This window comes from Trypanosoma rangeli (genome assembly GCF_003719475.1).
Source record: "Trypanosoma rangeli strain AM80 chromosome Unknown Tra_15.4_contig_00382, whole genome shotgun sequence".
Lineage (NCBI taxonomy): Eukaryota > Euglenozoa > Kinetoplastea > Trypanosomatida > Trypanosomatidae > Trypanosoma > Trypanosoma rangeli.
Window position 1 is genome coordinate 1 of NW_021706128.1, and position 16,632 is coordinate 16,632.

Here is a 16,632-nt window from a genome sequence, read left to right on the forward strand (position 1 = left end):
CAGAAGAGATATAAAACGCAAAGATGGGAAAACCAGATGACAAAAACTCGAAATGGGACCGCAGCCCGAGCACTGCTAACACACAATAAAAATGATTTCCCCAAAAAAACACAAAAAAATTACTCCTAAAACAGTTTTCACAAAACAAAAATATTATCGTGGAAGGCCCTCGTACTGTTCTTGAAACAAAAACAAAAATTACTCCTAAAAACGTCTTCACAAAACAAAAAAAAATGTCGTGGTAGGCCCCTGTGCAATCCCCACAGTTCCACTCACATTTTGGCCGCATATAAAAATAATAAATGATATATTCGTTTCAACCACCGAAAGGCCCCCGGTGTCCAGACACCGTTTTACTTTCACAGGGAATTATGGTGAGTTTCTGTGACTATCACTCCCTTTTTCATTCCTTAATTCCTTCCTTCTCGCATCGGCAGACACACAATGCCGAGAACATCCGCAGCTGTCCAAGAAAAGCGGTTAGTTGTTTTTATTCGTGTCTTTTCGACCGAATTCAGTGGCCTGCACGTCAGCTGGCACCGTGGCACACGTCCGCACCGCGAAAAACCAAGACGTAAAGGAGAGAGAGAGCCCCGATCCCTCCCGTGGCGACAGCAGTGCGGAGGCGCAGTGAAGCATCTCCCACTGCCAAGCAAACACGCAGGTTCAACGCCATCGTCAAGAACAAACCGACAAAAAAACAACTGGCAAACCAAAACAAAAAAAAACATATCCGTAAAGCAGTAAACCAACAAAGCAGTGAATAAATGAACACAGAAAAAAAAACGGTGATTCACCTTCAGTTACTGCTAAAGAAGAACAATATTACAAACAAAAAAAAAACAGAATGGAATAAATGAAGACACCGCGGTGCTGGCGTCGAAAGAAGAGCGCAATTTGTGGGTACAAGAAACAAAAAAAAACGTAAAATAAAACAAAACGCATGTCCACATTAGACTTTATTTACTTCTGAAAGCGCGTGGAGAATCGGAGATGCTCTCAGTAGAAGCATAAACTCCCCTCCACCGGGGCTCCACTCAGCACAGGGCAACAAAACCCTATAGCTCCAATAGCAGCAGAATTGACACCCGGAACACATCTGCACGCGTGGAACTGTCACCTGCACGTTTCTCAGAAGTATCGTAGCTGCCGCCTGCATGTTTCCAAGACGCATCGGAATCGTCGACGTTTGCGTTCCTTCTCACCCAGTGGGCGGTTGTACAAAAAGACATTCTTCACTGTCACACTGCTGTTTTTGCCGCCACCAAAGTAAAAGTGAGAGATTCGGTGCCTCTGTGCTTCAAGGGTTGGTAGTTTGTTAGTAATCCCCAGAAGCACGCCGTTGACGTACACGGAGCCCTTGTTGCCCTGCAGCATGAGCGCCACTTTGTACTCCTTTCCCCGCTCCCAAGTGCTGTTGTGTGTTGTTGTTGTCATGCCGTTGAAGACTGTACACCACTCGTTCTCCCTCGTGTACGACAGCCCCACAAATGTCGTGTTTTCATTGTCCTCCAGTCCCGCACACAGCAGAGGAATGCTCTCGTTCGTAACCTTATGAATCCCCACCGTCGCCACAAGCGTAAACGCGTAATTCACAAAGCTGTGCACATAGTGATACTTCCACATGTTCACAGGCCACATCGCGTATGATTCCGACCCCGTGAACTTAAAGCCATTTTCGATCTTCTTTGCATTCGTCACAGTTGCATTCAAACAACGGTACGCGTCGTTCCAAGTCCCATCACCCGATGCATCCGACAAGAACCCAACCAGACCGGCCGTGGGCACAGAGGAGTTGGAGAGGAAGGAGTCCAGTTTTGCCCAAGTCTTCAAGACGGACGTGATCGTCTTCAGCTCCTTCGTTAGGGAAGCAAGAGCCAGGACTTTGGTCGTTATACTGACCCTCTCTTGTAAAAGATGCAACGCATCGTTAGAGTACAGCAGGGTGTTGCCAGACATCCACTTCCTTTTAGTGTCCATGGAAATGGGCCCGACGTGAAACGTGCGGCTGTCGTCAGTGACCCAAAGGTAGAGCGCGGTGGCTTGCACCATCTCCCCAGGGGGAATCCCTTTCTGAGTGTACAGCATAACCTTCTTTCCAGCAATGGTCGCAGTGGTGAGGGACCCTACTCTCTCAGCTGTTCGCAAAGCGTCTGGTAAAAACCTGAGCTGCACGCGCGTGAGTGTCCTGACAGCTTCCCTCCACGTTGCCCCCATGTCCCTCGACTCGAACACCTTGGAGAGAGAATTGCATTTGGCAACCATGACAAGCTGCCCCTGCTCCCACTCAACGATGAGGGGGTCAGTGCATCCCGCGGGGAGCATCCCAAGTGGAAGCGTCCAATTTTTGCCGTCGTCCTTCGAATAAATGATCATGGAGAAACTGTCTTTTTCTCCTGTCCTCCTCGCCGTCACAGGAAACACGAACGTGCCATTCTCCATCACAACGCCCGAGCCACCACCACTAACAAACTCATCCAGACCACTCTGATCAGCAGATGGCTCGATTTGTGGCAAAAGCGAGGTAGGTTCGCCCCATTGGATGACTTTATCTTGCGTGGCCTCACCCACGAGCAAATCAAGGTCCTGTGGGGATGCAACCCAGTTCTGCGATGAATTATTATACTTCAGATAATAGTCTTCCACAAGTAGAAAGACCTTGTTGCCCTTTGCAATTGCTGTGGGTCGGCGCGCGCGTCTCACAGGAGAGGCACGTCCCTTTGGAATGGTCATGTTAAAGATGCTGTGCGCCTTCCATTTATCTGCATTAACTTTAGCAGCAAAAGACGACCAGCTCTCCGCAGGGTCGATGTACCCCGCCACAACATCAGCATAATAGGCCAAAAACTGTTCTTCACCGGAGTCTGGAAGGCTGGTGTGGCTCTTGGCAAGCGCAACCAAGACCCCACCAGCACTGACGAGAGAAGGTGAGTTAAAGGAATTCCCCAGTTGATTTTCACCTTGTGTTTCCACAATCGTTTGACGCGGCACAAAAAGATCGACAGGCTCTGGCATTTGTATTTCATTTGGTTTATTCCTCTCGGCGTGCACAGCAGTACTGCCACAGCATATCAGCAGCACAAAAAGCAGCAGCAGCACCAAATAAGAAAACAGGTGCCGGTACATCTTAAGCATGTGTCGCTGCTCACTCATTCTCTCTCCCTTCCCTCCTTGTGGTGAATCCGCTCAGGCCGCGCCGGCTTTGTGTTTGTTGCTGGTAGTGACTGCGGAGCCTTTCAATGCGTACAATAACAAGTAGTCTTCGTTATTGTTCGTTCCGTGTGTGAGAAAGAAAAAAGCAACCATCCCAAAAAAATGAACCGCCGGCGCCACCAGTTGGGCACCTCGCAAAGAACAGCAAGTATCCGTATCTAAGACCGCACCGACAAACATGTGGGCTGCACGATCACACACTCGCCGCCGCCCAAAGAAAAACCCACACGCACCCACACGGGGAGTCCGCAGTGTGGGACGCCCCCACATAAATCAAAAATAAAAAAACGAAACAAATTCATAAGCACCTCGTTTACCGTCTCCCCCGCCCAGCCCCTTCAAACCCTGCCAGCATCACCACGCAGTGCGCATGCCGGCGAGACCTCCCATCACGGCCCTTACAAAATCCCCAACGCCCCTCACCTCCCTTAGCGCACTGCAGAAGGAGTGGGGCGCAACGTCAAAAATGAAATTGAAAGAACAATAAAAGCAATACAAAATAAACGGGGCACGCAGTACCACCACGACAAGACACACGCAGCAGATGCCTTTACTCTGCGGCCACAAAAACAAACTCTCGCAGCGACACCGCCACCGACAAACCTAAACGCAATCGCCCGCCTCCCAGCCGCACCGCGGTGCTCGTGAAAGTGAGGCACCTCAAAGAGTCTCAGGGGAAAACAAGAAACCACTTCAACCACCACGCACGGCACGTACGCCTCCATACGACGTCGCCAACCGGCACTGACGCACCTTCCGGTGCCAAAAATACACCGTGTTCTCCTCCTCTTTACGCTGAGCAGCATTCAGGGCGCGACGGCGTCACGCCCCCGCCACCTGTGTTATTTGGCCCACTCGCAGCGTGCCGCACGTCAATAATTTCCCCCTCGACAACTCGTCAACGAAAGTTTCCCCATTTTATTAAATACACCTCGCCGTGCACTCACTGAGCTGCCTCACTGTGCCGGCGCCGCCGCAGCAACGTGCGGCCCAACCGCCCTCCACCGTCAACACCCACAGCACCCCGTACTTCCAACCCACATGTGCAGGGGCACTATTCCTTCTGCAGCAATACAGCGGCCTCGGTGGGGTGCCCCATTTAGGGTCTTGCGTGCAGCGCACACAACCGTCGCCGGTGCCAGCCAGCTGCAGACAGACACTTGTGTTGGGGCTGTGTCTTGCCGACAGAGAGATCCTGCCCGTATGATTGCGACCACAGGCCGCGTTGCTAGTTCCTTTGACAAACGGAAATCCGGAAGCTCCACCAATACGTGTATATATTATATATACACATACTCCCTTCCTCCATCCCCATGTTCGTTGCCGGCTGTTATTTTGTTTCATCTGCCAGTTTCTCACCCATCGGTGCGCCGAGAAACACACCTCGCCGCCACACCTCCCTATGCCACCGAGGGGACGTCTTCACCACTCCGTGAAATGCGCCCTCGCCGCGCCACGGCTGCATGCCCAATCCCAACGAAAACAGTAATTCCCAGCACCCGAAAAGGCAATCGACCCCACCGCCCCCACCGCCGCAAGGAACCGACCAAAAGACTCACGGAAAATGTCATGAAACCAAAAAATAAAAAATTATAAAATATGCCTCCGGATGAGGCCATATGGCTACAACTCCTAAAAAGCGAAGGTCGCATAATGGGGGATCGCAGTTTGGCTCGGTGCGCCCCGCAACCACCCGAATCCCTTCTGCATTGGAGGGTGTCATTATTACCATCAGTTGCTGTGGAGGGTTGTGGCGTGGAAGAACTCAAAATAAAAAATAAAAAACACTCGCGCTGCTCCCCAACGCGGCATCGCTGAAAGCTAAAAATCAAGTCATCCGCAAAACAAGCAGAGGAGCCACACAAAACCATCTGTCGTCTGCTCAGCCTTAGCGGGTGGCACACTCCCCCCACCGCCTTCTCTCAGCAAAGCACCCCACCCCCGCTGCAATACACACGAGGAAGCCGCCACTCCACACACTACACCAACCACAATAATAATACAACTCGCCTCTCCCCCACTCCCAGCCATGCCGCCGCCCTTCCTTCCCCACCAAGAAAGAAACGCACTAAAAGAATGCCTTGAAACGACACAAAGCCATACAGCACCATGTAACACACGAGCAGGGAATAGAATTCCCAAACACACTCCACGTCCCTGTCACTTATCCTGAGTGGCCTTCGCTGGCAGCAACAACCAGCTGGACAGCCAGCTCCGTGTCCAGCTGCACCTGGTACTGCTCCACCCTTCTCTCCCAAAAGTCTCTGGCAACCTGAAGTCCTGGCATTTCCTTTTCTCCCTCCGTGATATGGCAATCCCGCCTTCCCGTCATTGGCGTGCTCTCAGCGTGCTGGGTGTAAATGATCTCCCACTTCATCTTTTCCCTCAGCGCCTCCCAGCCCTTGAAGTTGCACGTCATGTACTTCAGAAACGCAGCCACCTTACCGGCAGTGGTGTGGTGGGTGTTGTGTTTTGTCACCTGCAGCCCGATGAACGTCACTTCACTCTCCGCATCGCTGTGCCCACCGGCGCCAGCATTTCGGGACCACCCAAATTTAATTTTTTTCTTGGCCGTTTGCGCTCGTTGCGCCTCGGCCACGTAGAACGCGTCCAGCAAGGGGAAAAAGCACTTGTTGAGCATATACAGAACGCCAGCTTGAACTTTGGTCTGGATTATTACTCTTCTATTATATCCACCTGCCATGCACCCGACCACGCAGGGGTCCCTTGGAAAGCGGCCCACCGCATGCCCGTCCGCCAACACGCTGGCCCGCGTTCCTCCCTCGCTGCGGGGAAGGTGCTTCATCTGGCGAGCAACCGCTTCAGCGACGTCGCTGCTCAGAAAGGCCACGCAGCCCAAGCACTCAATATCATCAGCTGCAGACTGACTCCACGTTCCCAAAGCGGACAGCAGGCGGGACATCCTAAAGTTCTTCATTAGCACCCGCCTCCGCAATGTTCTTTTTGACCTCAACTGAAACGGGAAAATTCCTGCAGCTTTCCGCGTCCTCTCCATTCCCCGCATTGGGCCTCACCACCACCGACGCATCCCTCACCACGCGCTCCTCCTCAACACACGCACCACCTTCCCTGCGCACAAATACATCCTCGTAATCTGGCAAAAGGAAATTTTGTGCGGCCACGCAAACGCAGATCTAAGCACAAAAAACTCCAGCCACGTATCAGGAGGCCCCAGCCTCTCAGTATTTAACGCTTCCTCTTCCTCCTCCTCAATCTCACGAGGACAAGCCATGACGTTCACCTCATTCCCACTCCACAATATCTGAGGCCTGCTGGAAGCGGCGCCCACCACCCTCATCCCAAGCAGCTCCGCAAAGTGGCCCGACTCCACGTAAGTCCCACGTTGCATTCAACACTGACTGGTAGACCCTCTCATCCAAAACCACAGGTGCAAGCGGCTGCTGCAACCGCCCACCCTAATTATTCCTCCACCCTTCGGCGCTGCGCTGCATTTTGTTGACTGTCGCCATCGAACTCCGACCTCGCCCACCGCTCTCCATGTGGCACATTAGTTGCTGGAGCTCCTCGGCGGCGTGAGATTCCTCCTCGCGTCTCTCAGACATGCTTTCCTTCGTGGTGGTTAACTTGAGTTGAACTGCAGCACAATACTCAACCAGCAGTCAAAAGGGAGAATGAAATTATTTAAAAAAAAACAGGCAGAGACACAACTCCACGCAGCCGCAACGAAAAAAAGAAAGAGAGGGCCACCCACACACGGCACGCGGCGCACACCTCACACACACACAAACAACGAGGGCAAATTGGATCTCCCTAGGCAAACCGTGCAAATTGCACAGCACACACAACAACTGCGACGAGGCTTCTATCTTCTTCTCGTATTGCACTTCACATTCAGATCCCCACAGCTCTGTGTGTGTGTAGTCACACGCAAATATCACCCACTCATAGTGAAATTGACTGCCTCGTCGCAGTGGCATTTTGCGCTGCAATTCGCTGAGGTGCGAAGGAGCAAAACACCCGCCGCCTCTTCGTTCACCCGCAAGAAGGAGGGACGCCACCGCATTGCCCCCCGCGACGCAAACATACGCTGCACCCAGCACGTGGTGCGGTGCACGTGAATTCCGTGAGGGAAGTGTTTACCACACGACTGGGCCGCACGGGGCACAGCCTGCGAGGGCAGCCTGCAGACGTCTCCGCCTCCTTCAGTCGTCGTGGCGGTGGAACCCGCAGATTGTCAGACGCCGGCACATTTGCCCCCGACGCAACCAACAAAAAGAGCGCGGCAGCATATTCCCCGGCGCAAGAGCAGAAGCGGCAGCCCCACTCTGCGGCCACCGCACCACCCAGTAAGCCCCACACAATCTTCCGCATTTCTTTTTTAGGCCGCACGCCCCCGCAAGGCTCCGCCACGGGAACGTATGAAAGTGGTGGCAAAAACACCCCGCCACCGTCGTCACCAAGCCACACAACCCAAAAAAAAGGGCCCAAAGACAGGGCAGGACAAAGTGTCCGCGCGAACACACCCACAGCGCCAGCAAACTCAGACAAAAGAAGCCGCCCACCCCGTACCGCCCCTCAAGACAGCACCCCACACGCAGCGCTCCGCACTCGGAATGAAAGAGGGGATGACCCACAGCACATCTCTCCTCCCCCTTGTCTCTCTCTTCTTTTCATCCCCACAGAAAAAAACAGCAACAACTGCAGGCGGCATTGCCAGCATCGACTACAAAAAAAAAACATCCATGCGCACTGCAATGTAAAGATCTATCGTATACGTCTGTGTGTGTGTGTGTGTGTGCTTGCAGATGGTAGACAGCAAAAATAAAACAAAAAAAACATGTGAGGACGCAGACAAGCGCACAGCAGAGTTGCAGGGCGGAAAGAAAGAGAAAGGTGAATGACGAGACTTAATGCAGCTCATGGAGCTGCACGCCGCAGCAGATATGCTTGAAAAAAGAAAAAAAAGAAAAAAGAAAAAAAACGTCCTCCATGTTGTTTTCGCAAAAAAAAGTTGTTCCATTTAAAAGAGTTCCACCCCATGTCCACACGCGTCATTTGTATTCCATTGGAACACTTCGGCGTGCTGTTGCTGCCATCCTCGGCTCCTCCCATCGGTGCGTCGCGTCCGTGTGCGGCGAAAACAAACAGGAAGGGAAAGGGGGAGCACGTTGCCCATGGGGATGTGCACAACAAACGACCATTGAAACGAAAAACAAAAACAAAAACAAAAAAAAGGGATGCCAATTGCACAAGCAAAGCCCCAGCTGCAAACAAAAGTAACAAAAAAAGATTTTTTTCCCCAAAACAAACAAAAAAAAAGGGGTCTCTCAAGGACTTGCAGTGAGTGACACCGGGGACCTGAGGATGTATTTTTTTAATATTATTTATGAAGCGTCGTATTTGCGCCTACCCTTTCATTCAGCAGAAAGCCGTCAGCCCCCACAACCCCAGCAGGGCAAGCAGCAACAGCCGAGACACACACCCACGCACCGTGCCGTCGCCAGAAAGAGAAATGCCGGATGCGTCCTTCGCAAGACTCGCGCTGGTGTTTTCAAATCCATCACCCGGCGAAGACCCAGACTCCTCACCAGCACTGTGACTGCCTTTATGGGTCTCCCCTGGTAGAGGCCCTTTAGGATCCAAACCGTCACCAACCCTCTTTTCTCCAGGTTTCAGCTTGGAGGCAATCTCCTCATCATTCCCCAGCGTTGTGAGTGGCCCCTCAGCAGCCGGTTTTGGAAGTGAGACTTTGCTGGCACTGAGGCTCGTGAGCCCATTATCACCCAGTGCCTCGTTGTACAGCAGGACACCGCCCACTGTCACGTCAACCTCGTCTGTTCCCTTCGCACCGTCGCCGCCAACGTAGAAGTCCGAGACATCCCGTGAGGTATACTCAGAGAGCGGAACTCTCTCCTGAATAAGCTTATTATTGTCAACGTACACATACAACGATTCCCCAAGCTTTTTCAGTACCACTTGATACGTTGTGCCAGGCTGCCACGTACCATCTTCATCTGACAACCCCCGAGACTTTCCGTTGACAGTCACTCCCCACTTTTTGTCCTTCGTGTAGAAGAGACCAACAAGCACAATGCTGGCATCGTCATTCATCCTCACACCCATCAAAGGAACAGGACTGTCTGTCTCCGGCACCGCGTTAACCATCAACGTCGCCACAAGAGTGAAGTCATTGTTCACAAAGTAGTACGGTTGGAACTGCCCCTTGTTGCCCACCGGCCACTCCGCCCCCGCTGCTGCGCCTCGGAACCTCACACCCCCCTCCGTGCCTGCCACATTCCCACCATGCACCGTTGCGTTCACTCCGAGGTACTCGTCCTTCCATAAATTCCTCTCCAAACTGTTGGACCAAAAGCCAGCCAGCCCTTTGGTGGGAACAACACTTTTACACACATTCTTTATCCGCAGGTCAACAGTGCCAATGGAAACGCAGTTTTTGAGTGCGGTGTCCATATCTTTCCAGACCTTCACCACGCTCTTTATCTGCTTCAGCTGCTCAGTCAGGCTCACGGCGACAAGACTGTATGAATCTCCGCTCTTCTTCTCGTACAGTAAAATCAACTCCTCCTTGTCGGCTCTGTACAGCAAGGAGCTGGCGGCGGCGTCATCACCTTCGCGAGACACCGGCCCAACGTCGTGCACACGGGCATTGTCTGTCATCCAAAGATGCAGCTGACCCTCTCCCTTCTCATCAGAATACACCGGCGTGGTGAGCAGCATCACCTTCTTTCCATCGATGGTTGCAGTGATGAAACCACTTCGCACGGCCTCGCCTTTTCTATCACGTGAATTACCCCATAGTTGAGTAATTGGCGCACTGTCATACCAATACTTCAAAGACGTAATAGTCCTGTATACATGATAGGAGCCATCCGTGCAGGGAGTCATCATGAAGATGCGTCGGTCATCGACTTCGCCCCACTCCACAATCGATGGATTGTGGCAACCTTCACCCACCGTATCGAGCAAAGGCTCCCATTTATTCTCTGATGGGGTGAAGCGCAGGATCAGCAAAACGTTCTTTCCACTCTTTGTGGCCTGCATGGGAAACACAAGTGTGCCGTCACTCATCACAGTACCCGATCCTCCGACAGCAGATAAATGAGTCAAGGATCCACGAACTCCAGTGTCAGAATGCATTGCATGTGGCTCACCCCACTGGACTTTCTTCTCTCCACCCCCAGTGACACTCCCCTTCACCAGCACAATCTTACATCCACTTCGATCAGCCTCTTTGGTCTCCGGTGTTGCACGGCTGCAGCTTCCCAGCAGCATATAGACATTGTTGCCACTCACAATTGTCGTTGGTCGCACTGCGTCCTTCATTTCGTTACCACCTTCCTTCAGCAGCTGCGTGTGAAAGGAACCTGTGCCCGCACCCATCGGAATCTCAGTCGGTTCTGTTCCAATTTCCTTGAGGTGTTGTGACAAGATGCCAGTGAAGCTGCCGCTTCCATTCTTGCACTGAGCCTCAGCAACGGCAAACACAGCACCGTCCACCTCCACAAGGCTGGGGACACGCAGCGAGCGAACTGACCCTTCGACGCGTTGCATTTCCTCCCATTTGGCGCCAGTTATCGGTGTCGTCCCTCCAAATAAATTAATAGCCGTCCCTGGGATACTCCCCGCAGCTTGACTGCCACAGCATGTCAAGAGCACAAACAGCGGCAGCAGCACCGAATAAGAAAAAAAATGCCAGGACATCTTGGGTATGTGTCGCTGCTCACTCACACTCTCTTCCCTCCGTGTGGTGAATCCGCTCAGGCAGCAAGCGCGAGTGTGTGTGTGTGTGTGTGTGTGGGCGGTGGCTACAAAACCTTCAATGTGCACAGCAGCAAGTAGCGTTTGGTGTCTTTCCTTCCGCGTGTGTGTGGAAGAGAGAAAAGTGAAGTGAAACCAATATATATATGAAACGGTGGCCACCACCGCCGTTGTCAGTGAAGACTCCTCACCAGTGTACGCGCAGCAATTCTTCTGCACACTCAACCCACGGCGGATAAATGCACAGACGCACATAAACAGACAGAAATGTATACCACTGAAACAATAGAAAAACAAAAAAAATGGTTGGGATTCACGTGGGCAGCAAGTAAAAGACAGCGTCTTTCTCCCGATCGACTGGGAAGTCTATCGGTGGATTTGTCATGACGAATCGTTGGCCGTTAAGAGATACATTATTTGTGTCGTAAATGCAAACATGCAAAGCAATGGGTATGTAGCGTAGGCTAAGGCAGTAGTTCACGACATCCTTGTAGGTTTCAATCACCTCGTATGAAAGAGCCAGTGAAAGTCGCCCCAGCGAAGGAGTCTCTTGATCCACACCGCTCACAAGCATGTCAAAAATGTCAATGAACTCTGGCATGAAATACGTAAGGTGGACGGCAGGAAAAAGCATAAGTCTGCTAATGGCGTTGCCAATGATGTAATTTGGTTCATAAACAAAATCCACTTCCGCCTTCTTACGGAAGCGGTCATACTCCGCGTAGGGCGGGAACAGAGAAAGGTGCTGAAGACTATCTAGCTCCACCACAACGGGGATGTTGTGCGAGGAGGGGAGGATGGAGGCAATGGAGAGGTTAACGAGCATCGACAATCCGGTGGTTGATTTACTACTGGTGCCGCCAAAGGCAAGAATGATGATGCCAGCACTTTCCTGGGGGTTACAGCGCCGCAGGTCATTCCCATTTAACCCGCAGCCGTCTACATACCTTATAGGAAGTGCCCCATTGAAGCTATTCCAATAGCGGTCAAAGTACACTGAAAAGGATGTATCCTTCGTCAATAGCACAATGTCATTTTGAGGATACGACTGACGAATACACTGCATAACGTGAAAAACGTTGACGGCTGCGGAAGTCAGGGTTCCCTCGTGTGCTCCCTCCGTCTCCGCCGCACGATCCTTTGCTATGGAGAGATCGATGACAACAAAGTGGTTTTCAAAATCATAAGCATGATCCACTTTCTGAATGCACTCAGAAGGTTCAGGAAGTTCAGTTGACAAGGATGCCGAGATCAGTTTTCCGTTCCCCATGAAAAAGGAAGAGTCATACAGTTTGTGATCGTCCTCTCGGGAGGTGGCGGGGTCATAAGTTTTCTCCACCTCTTCAATGGCCTCTTCCACCGTTTCTGGACTTCTGGCAATGACTATCATCTTTGTGATGGAGCCGGCAAAGCGCGCAGGGTTCAGTTGTACCCTTCCAGCCTCTGTGATAACGCCTATGACCGTAACCTCATACTTGAAAAACAACTTTGCTAACGGGCAAAAGTTTTCTCCGCGGCATGCATCTGGCACCGCCACGCAATAGATATTATTTCGTAGAGACGACTCGTACTGCTCTACCCAGTGGTGGGCCCGATTCAGGTCCAATGTAATGGGATCGTAGGTTCTAAGCAGGTTTATAATAAGTGGGATAGCTCCGGGCACAGCAACACCGAGGCCAAGCAAATGATGCAGGAGTCTCTCCCCCTCCACCACTCCAGCAGCGTAGGATGCCACATGTTTGGTGTTTTTTTCGCTGCGAAGATACAAATACTGTGCGAGCTCAGGATCATGATGATTGATGAAAAGTGATTGCTGAATGAGGTTGTAATCCGTGTAAAACGTGGATGGAAAGGTGTCACCAAATAAAAATATGGCGTCGGCATGACGTGCATCCGCACGCTTAAGGTCCACCTCCCTTTGGGGATCCCCAATCATCAGCAGCACGCGATCCTTAAACCAGGGCAAGTCTACCAGCAGTTTAACCTCAGGTGGAGGCTCCACCGGTGAGAGCAGCACAATTTTTAGGTCAACGTATCTTCGCCAACCGCCATAAAAGTCCTGCAAAATAATTTCTACTCCCATCTCCGTAAACACACCAGCCAAAATCACATGAGCCCTTCTTCCGCCATGGGAATTGTACATATTATAATGCAAGCGCTGGCGAGTAAAGGCGGCCACTCGCTGAAACAATGGCATGAAGTGACTCATGGCAACCAAAATAAAAACGCCCATCAGTAGCCGAGACGGCGTTGATTTCGGTGTCACATCGCCGTAGCCAATGGTGGCGAAGGCGAGCATCATGCAGTAAAATGCATCAAAGATGTCCATGTAAGGCCCAGTTATGCTCTCAACAATCTGAAGTGTGGCGGCACATGTACAGATGCCGGCAAATAAAGAGATAAGAAAGCGGCAAACTTCTCGGGTGATTTCCCTCATCCAACGTTCCACCTGCGGGTAATCCAAAAGCACCACCACACAGTCACGCAGCCACCACACGCGAAGATACATGGGAACCCAATAGCTGCGCCACCTTGGGTCCACAAACCCTCCAATACCAATAACTGCCATTGGAACACTTGTCAAGGCATTTACTATAGATAGCCATGAGAGGCAGTACCCCACCCTGTCCTCCTCCCCGAAAAAAAGAGCGACCCACTCCAGGAAGAAGATAATATTGAGTGCAAGCTCAACGTTAAACATGGCTTCATCCCAGTGAAACTCCGCCACGGACGTGGCTGCGGACGCCATAGAGGTCCATACATACAATACCACCGAGGCCAACTCCATGATAAGGTGAAGAATCAAGAAGGTGATGGATATGTTGCTGTACTTCCGATCCATAATTTCAAATAACTTGCGAAAAGAGCGGACGCTGCCAAATTTGTTATGGCGGTACGCCATATGTGAACGAGATCCAAACATTTTTTGATGGAACATGTTACTGGGTAGAGAGACCTGCCTTCTTCCTTGTGTTGTGAGTACCTTGCTTCGTTGTTAGATGTCGTCGCCTCGCTCTTCCCTCCCGCCTCCCCCTCCCCCCTTACACACACAAACATAAATAAGTGATAAAATATATATATAGATATATATATATATACACACTCCAAAACATAACCCACACCCCACACTCAACCTAACAGGGCAAGCACGTATATTTAGATACATAAACACACATGTGAAGAAATAGGGAAATACAGTATGTGTTTGTGGGGTGAAATGACGTACGCAGTACGCATAGCACTAGGGTATCTCAGGTGCATTAACGGGTCCTTTCAGCAGTAGTCCAACGTAGCCGGCTTCCACAACGGTGTTTTCTACTGCCTGTTTTGAAACCAAGTCATACGACTTGTGGAGTCCGTACGTCCCTGTCACAAGCACAATATCCCCTTTTTGTGCTCTGTACCGAGGCGCAATAACACGTACAGTCAGTCGATTACGGTACATTTTTAACTGACCAACACGTCGTAGACGATATCCGTCAGTTTGAAGGGTAAACTGCATTGCCTCTAAACCTGTCAAATGCTCCTCCCCAGCCTCTTGCGCAGTGTCGACGCCCAGTTTACCTAACTCAACATCGCCCTCCACCATGCCGACACACCAGACCTCGGAGGTGCATGTGCCCAATCGGAAAGGGTGTTCCCGCAGTTGTTGCACCTCCCCCATGGAAATACCGACCGCCTTCCCGTCGGGAACTGCAGCTGGAAAAAGCTTCCCACCCCTACTTTCCCCTGTAGATGATGACTCCGTTGATGCCGTCGATAATGATGAGGCAGAACGCGCTCTCAAGGTATTGGTTTCTTGTAAATTTCTCAGTTCATCGAGCAGCCGCGCGTTTTCCTCCCTCAAACGTTCAAGCTGCTCCTGTGAGGGAGACTTCAGAAGTACAAGATGACGGGAACGCCGGTGCTGCTGCAGATTAGCGACACTAAGAAACCGCTTCCCACATTCAGGACACTTCAGCGAAGTGAATGGTTCCGCTGCCTCGCCTGGGTTTGAAAGCCTGTTTGGGGCAAGACAATATCGAGAACAAGCCGTAACAAAGTGACGAGCGTTCGCATGATGGGCACCAAACCTCGTTTCTCCAACGCTGTTAAGAGAGTGACTACCAGGAAGAAGTGGGGCATGGCGATACCGTCTCTCGCCGAAGGAAAGCAAGGAACGTGCGGTGCGGATTCCACCACCTACTCGTTGCATTTCTTTCCTTGGGAATTCACAGCAACAACTGAGATAAAAAAAAAAAAACGGATGCAGGGCCCTACACAACCAGAATATTCACCCTTTATTCCTCCCTTTTTCTTATGTAGTTACGTCCCATCTCAAAGAGCGGTGAGGTGAGGAGGCAAATCGCCACGTGGTTTGCATAAGAACGACTGGCGAGACAGAACGAACATGAAGCAACAAAAAAAAAGCTTACTTTAGTGGCACACATCCGCGTTTCATTCTCTTCGTAATTCGTACGTCATTCTCTCTCTCCCTCTGGGTGCCCGTTCATGACTCTTAAAGAATGGCCAAAAAGACAAAGCCCACTGCAATCCAAGCCCAGATGTGGGAGTAACTCCTCGACGCCGCCACGGAGTCGTGCGTGGCGTGAGGTCTATTAGAGACGCAAGAAAAAGCTCGACAGGCCGAACTACAGCGAACAACAATGCAGCGAAGGAATTACCCTAAGCTCAAGAATGATAAGGGAAAAAAAAGAAAAGGGAAAACAATAGAGCAACAAACAAACAAACATCGTTGGACGCTGCTGCAACAAAAAACAAAAAAAACTTCACGTATCATAATTTCTTGATGAGAATGCTGGTGGCTATTTTACCACCTACGATAGGCGCAGGTGCACGCATAAAGGCATCATGGCGCATTGATGTGGGACATACATGCGCGAAATAGCCGAGGCAATGCAGAGTGCAGCGCATCACTACGTCAATCAACGGAGAAGTGTCATTTCATTGACAACAGCCTGATTTGAACGGCATTCACTGAGATGCGTAAAGAAAAAAAAACAAGGACAAGAAAAAGTCACCTCTTCCATTGTCCCTTGATCTTAAATATATTGTTTCACTGTAAGCCGCAATGTCATGTTCTGTGGATTTGAGGAGATAAAACTCCCTGCCTGCAGCGTCGAGCCATCCCACATGCCAAACATGTTGCAATATCACGTCGCACCTCATGTTCATTCAACCGGTTGCAGAACACTTGTCGGTGTCTTTCTTCTTTCAGACGGATCTGCGGCACGATGTTGGGTTTGCTGCCGGTAATTGTAGGCGTCCACCAGCAAATTGCACGTAGTCATGAGAAGAACGACCCGTACAACCAAAGTAAACGGGCATACCATGATGAAAGCGACCTTGACGATGCAATCAACCCCCCCTCCCCCTCCCACCTAACTTTGCTTACACGCTCTCGCTCTCACTCTCTGGTTCTATCAAAAGGCCCAAAGAAGAAATAAGAAGGAAAACAATAGGCAGAACTGCTTGCACTTTCCCTCGTTCCCTGCGGAAAGCTCCATATTTGCAATCCACTAAAAAAAAAAAATCTACATGAACACAAAATTCCGCCCATGAAAGCAAACAAGTCTTCGTCTAGTCACACAAAGAAGTGAGTATATGCGTGTGTGGGTGCGTGGTATATATATATATATATATATATATATATATATA

At 50.9% G+C, this 16,632-nt stretch overlaps 8 protein-coding genes across 8 annotated transcripts, besides 11 other annotated features; all 8 read right to left on the bottom strand.

Moving 5' to 3' along the window:
- The first annotated feature begins 183 nt into the window (after positions 1-183).
- Positions 184-234: a sequence feature (A-rich).
- A 676-nt stretch (positions 235-910) lies between these two features.
- Positions 911-941: a microsatellite.
- Positions 942-1,131: 190 nt separating this feature from the next.
- TraAM80_08160 (group II trans-sialidase superfamily) lies at positions 1,132-3,153 on the bottom strand (the record flags this gene model as incomplete). The annotated part of the gene is made up of 1 exon (XM_029384920.1): positions 1,132-3,153. One exon carries the CDS (start codon positions 3,151-3,153, stop codon positions 1,132-1,134), a length of 2,022 nt encoding a protein of 673 aa, XP_029235217.1.
- A 1,460-nt stretch (positions 3,154-4,613) lies between these two features.
- On the bottom strand, positions 4,614-5,084 carry TraAM80_08161 (uncharacterized protein; the record flags this gene model as incomplete). Its single annotated transcript, XM_029384921.1, has 1 exon — positions 4,614-5,084. One exon carries the CDS (start codon positions 5,082-5,084, stop codon positions 4,614-4,616), a length of 471 nt encoding a protein of 156 aa, XP_029235218.1.
- Positions 5,085-5,377: 293 nt separating this feature from the next.
- TraAM80_08162 (retrotransposon hot spot (RHS) protein) lies at positions 5,378-6,238 on the bottom strand (the record flags this gene model as incomplete). The annotated part of the gene is made up of 1 exon (XM_029384922.1): positions 5,378-6,238. One exon carries the CDS (start codon positions 6,236-6,238, stop codon positions 5,378-5,380), a length of 861 nt encoding a protein of 286 aa, XP_029235219.1.
- Positions 6,239-6,265: 27 nt separating this feature from the next.
- On the bottom strand, positions 6,266-6,583 carry TraAM80_08163 (uncharacterized protein; the record flags this gene model as incomplete). Its single annotated transcript, XM_029384923.1, has 1 exon — positions 6,266-6,583. One exon carries the CDS (start codon positions 6,581-6,583, stop codon positions 6,266-6,268), a length of 318 nt encoding a protein of 105 aa, XP_029235220.1.
- Positions 6,584-6,939: 356 nt separating this feature from the next.
- Positions 6,940-6,984: a microsatellite.
- Positions 6,985-7,227: 243 nt separating this feature from the next.
- TraAM80_08164 (uncharacterized protein) lies at positions 7,228-7,566 on the bottom strand (the record flags this gene model as incomplete). The annotated part of the gene is made up of 1 exon (XM_029384924.1): positions 7,228-7,566. The coding sequence occupies one exon, from the start codon at positions 7,564-7,566 to the stop codon at positions 7,228-7,230; it is 339 nt and encodes a 112-aa protein (XP_029235221.1).
- A 183-nt stretch (positions 7,567-7,749) lies between these two features.
- Positions 7,750-7,803: a microsatellite.
- A 41-nt stretch (positions 7,804-7,844) lies between these two features.
- Positions 7,845-7,953: a satellite DNA.
- Positions 7,954-7,970: 17 nt separating this feature from the next.
- Positions 7,971-7,993: a microsatellite.
- A 152-nt stretch (positions 7,994-8,145) lies between these two features.
- Positions 8,146-8,176: a microsatellite.
- Positions 8,177-8,403: 227 nt separating this feature from the next.
- Positions 8,404-8,429: a microsatellite.
- Positions 8,430-8,613: 184 nt separating this feature from the next.
- On the bottom strand, positions 8,614-10,917 carry TraAM80_08165 (trans-sialidase; the record flags this gene model as incomplete). The annotated part of the gene is made up of 1 exon (XM_029384925.1): positions 8,614-10,917. The coding sequence occupies one exon, from the start codon at positions 10,915-10,917 to the stop codon at positions 8,614-8,616; it is 2,304 nt and encodes a 767-aa protein (XP_029235222.1).
- A 73-nt stretch (positions 10,918-10,990) lies between these two features.
- Positions 10,991-11,013: a microsatellite.
- A 274-nt stretch (positions 11,014-11,287) lies between these two features.
- On the bottom strand, positions 11,288-13,897 carry TraAM80_08166 (putative calcium/potassium channel (CAKC); the record flags this gene model as incomplete). The annotated part of the gene is made up of 1 exon (XM_029384926.1): positions 11,288-13,897. One exon carries the CDS (start codon positions 13,895-13,897, stop codon positions 11,288-11,290), a length of 2,610 nt encoding a protein of 869 aa, XP_029235223.1.
- A 148-nt stretch (positions 13,898-14,045) lies between these two features.
- Positions 14,046-14,072: a microsatellite.
- A 143-nt stretch (positions 14,073-14,215) lies between these two features.
- On the bottom strand, positions 14,216-15,169 carry TraAM80_08167 (uncharacterized protein; the record flags this gene model as incomplete). Its single annotated transcript, XM_029384927.1, has 1 exon — positions 14,216-15,169. The coding sequence occupies one exon, from the start codon at positions 15,167-15,169 to the stop codon at positions 14,216-14,218; it is 954 nt and encodes a 317-aa protein (XP_029235224.1).
- A 1,429-nt stretch (positions 15,170-16,598) lies between these two features.
- Positions 16,599-16,632: a microsatellite.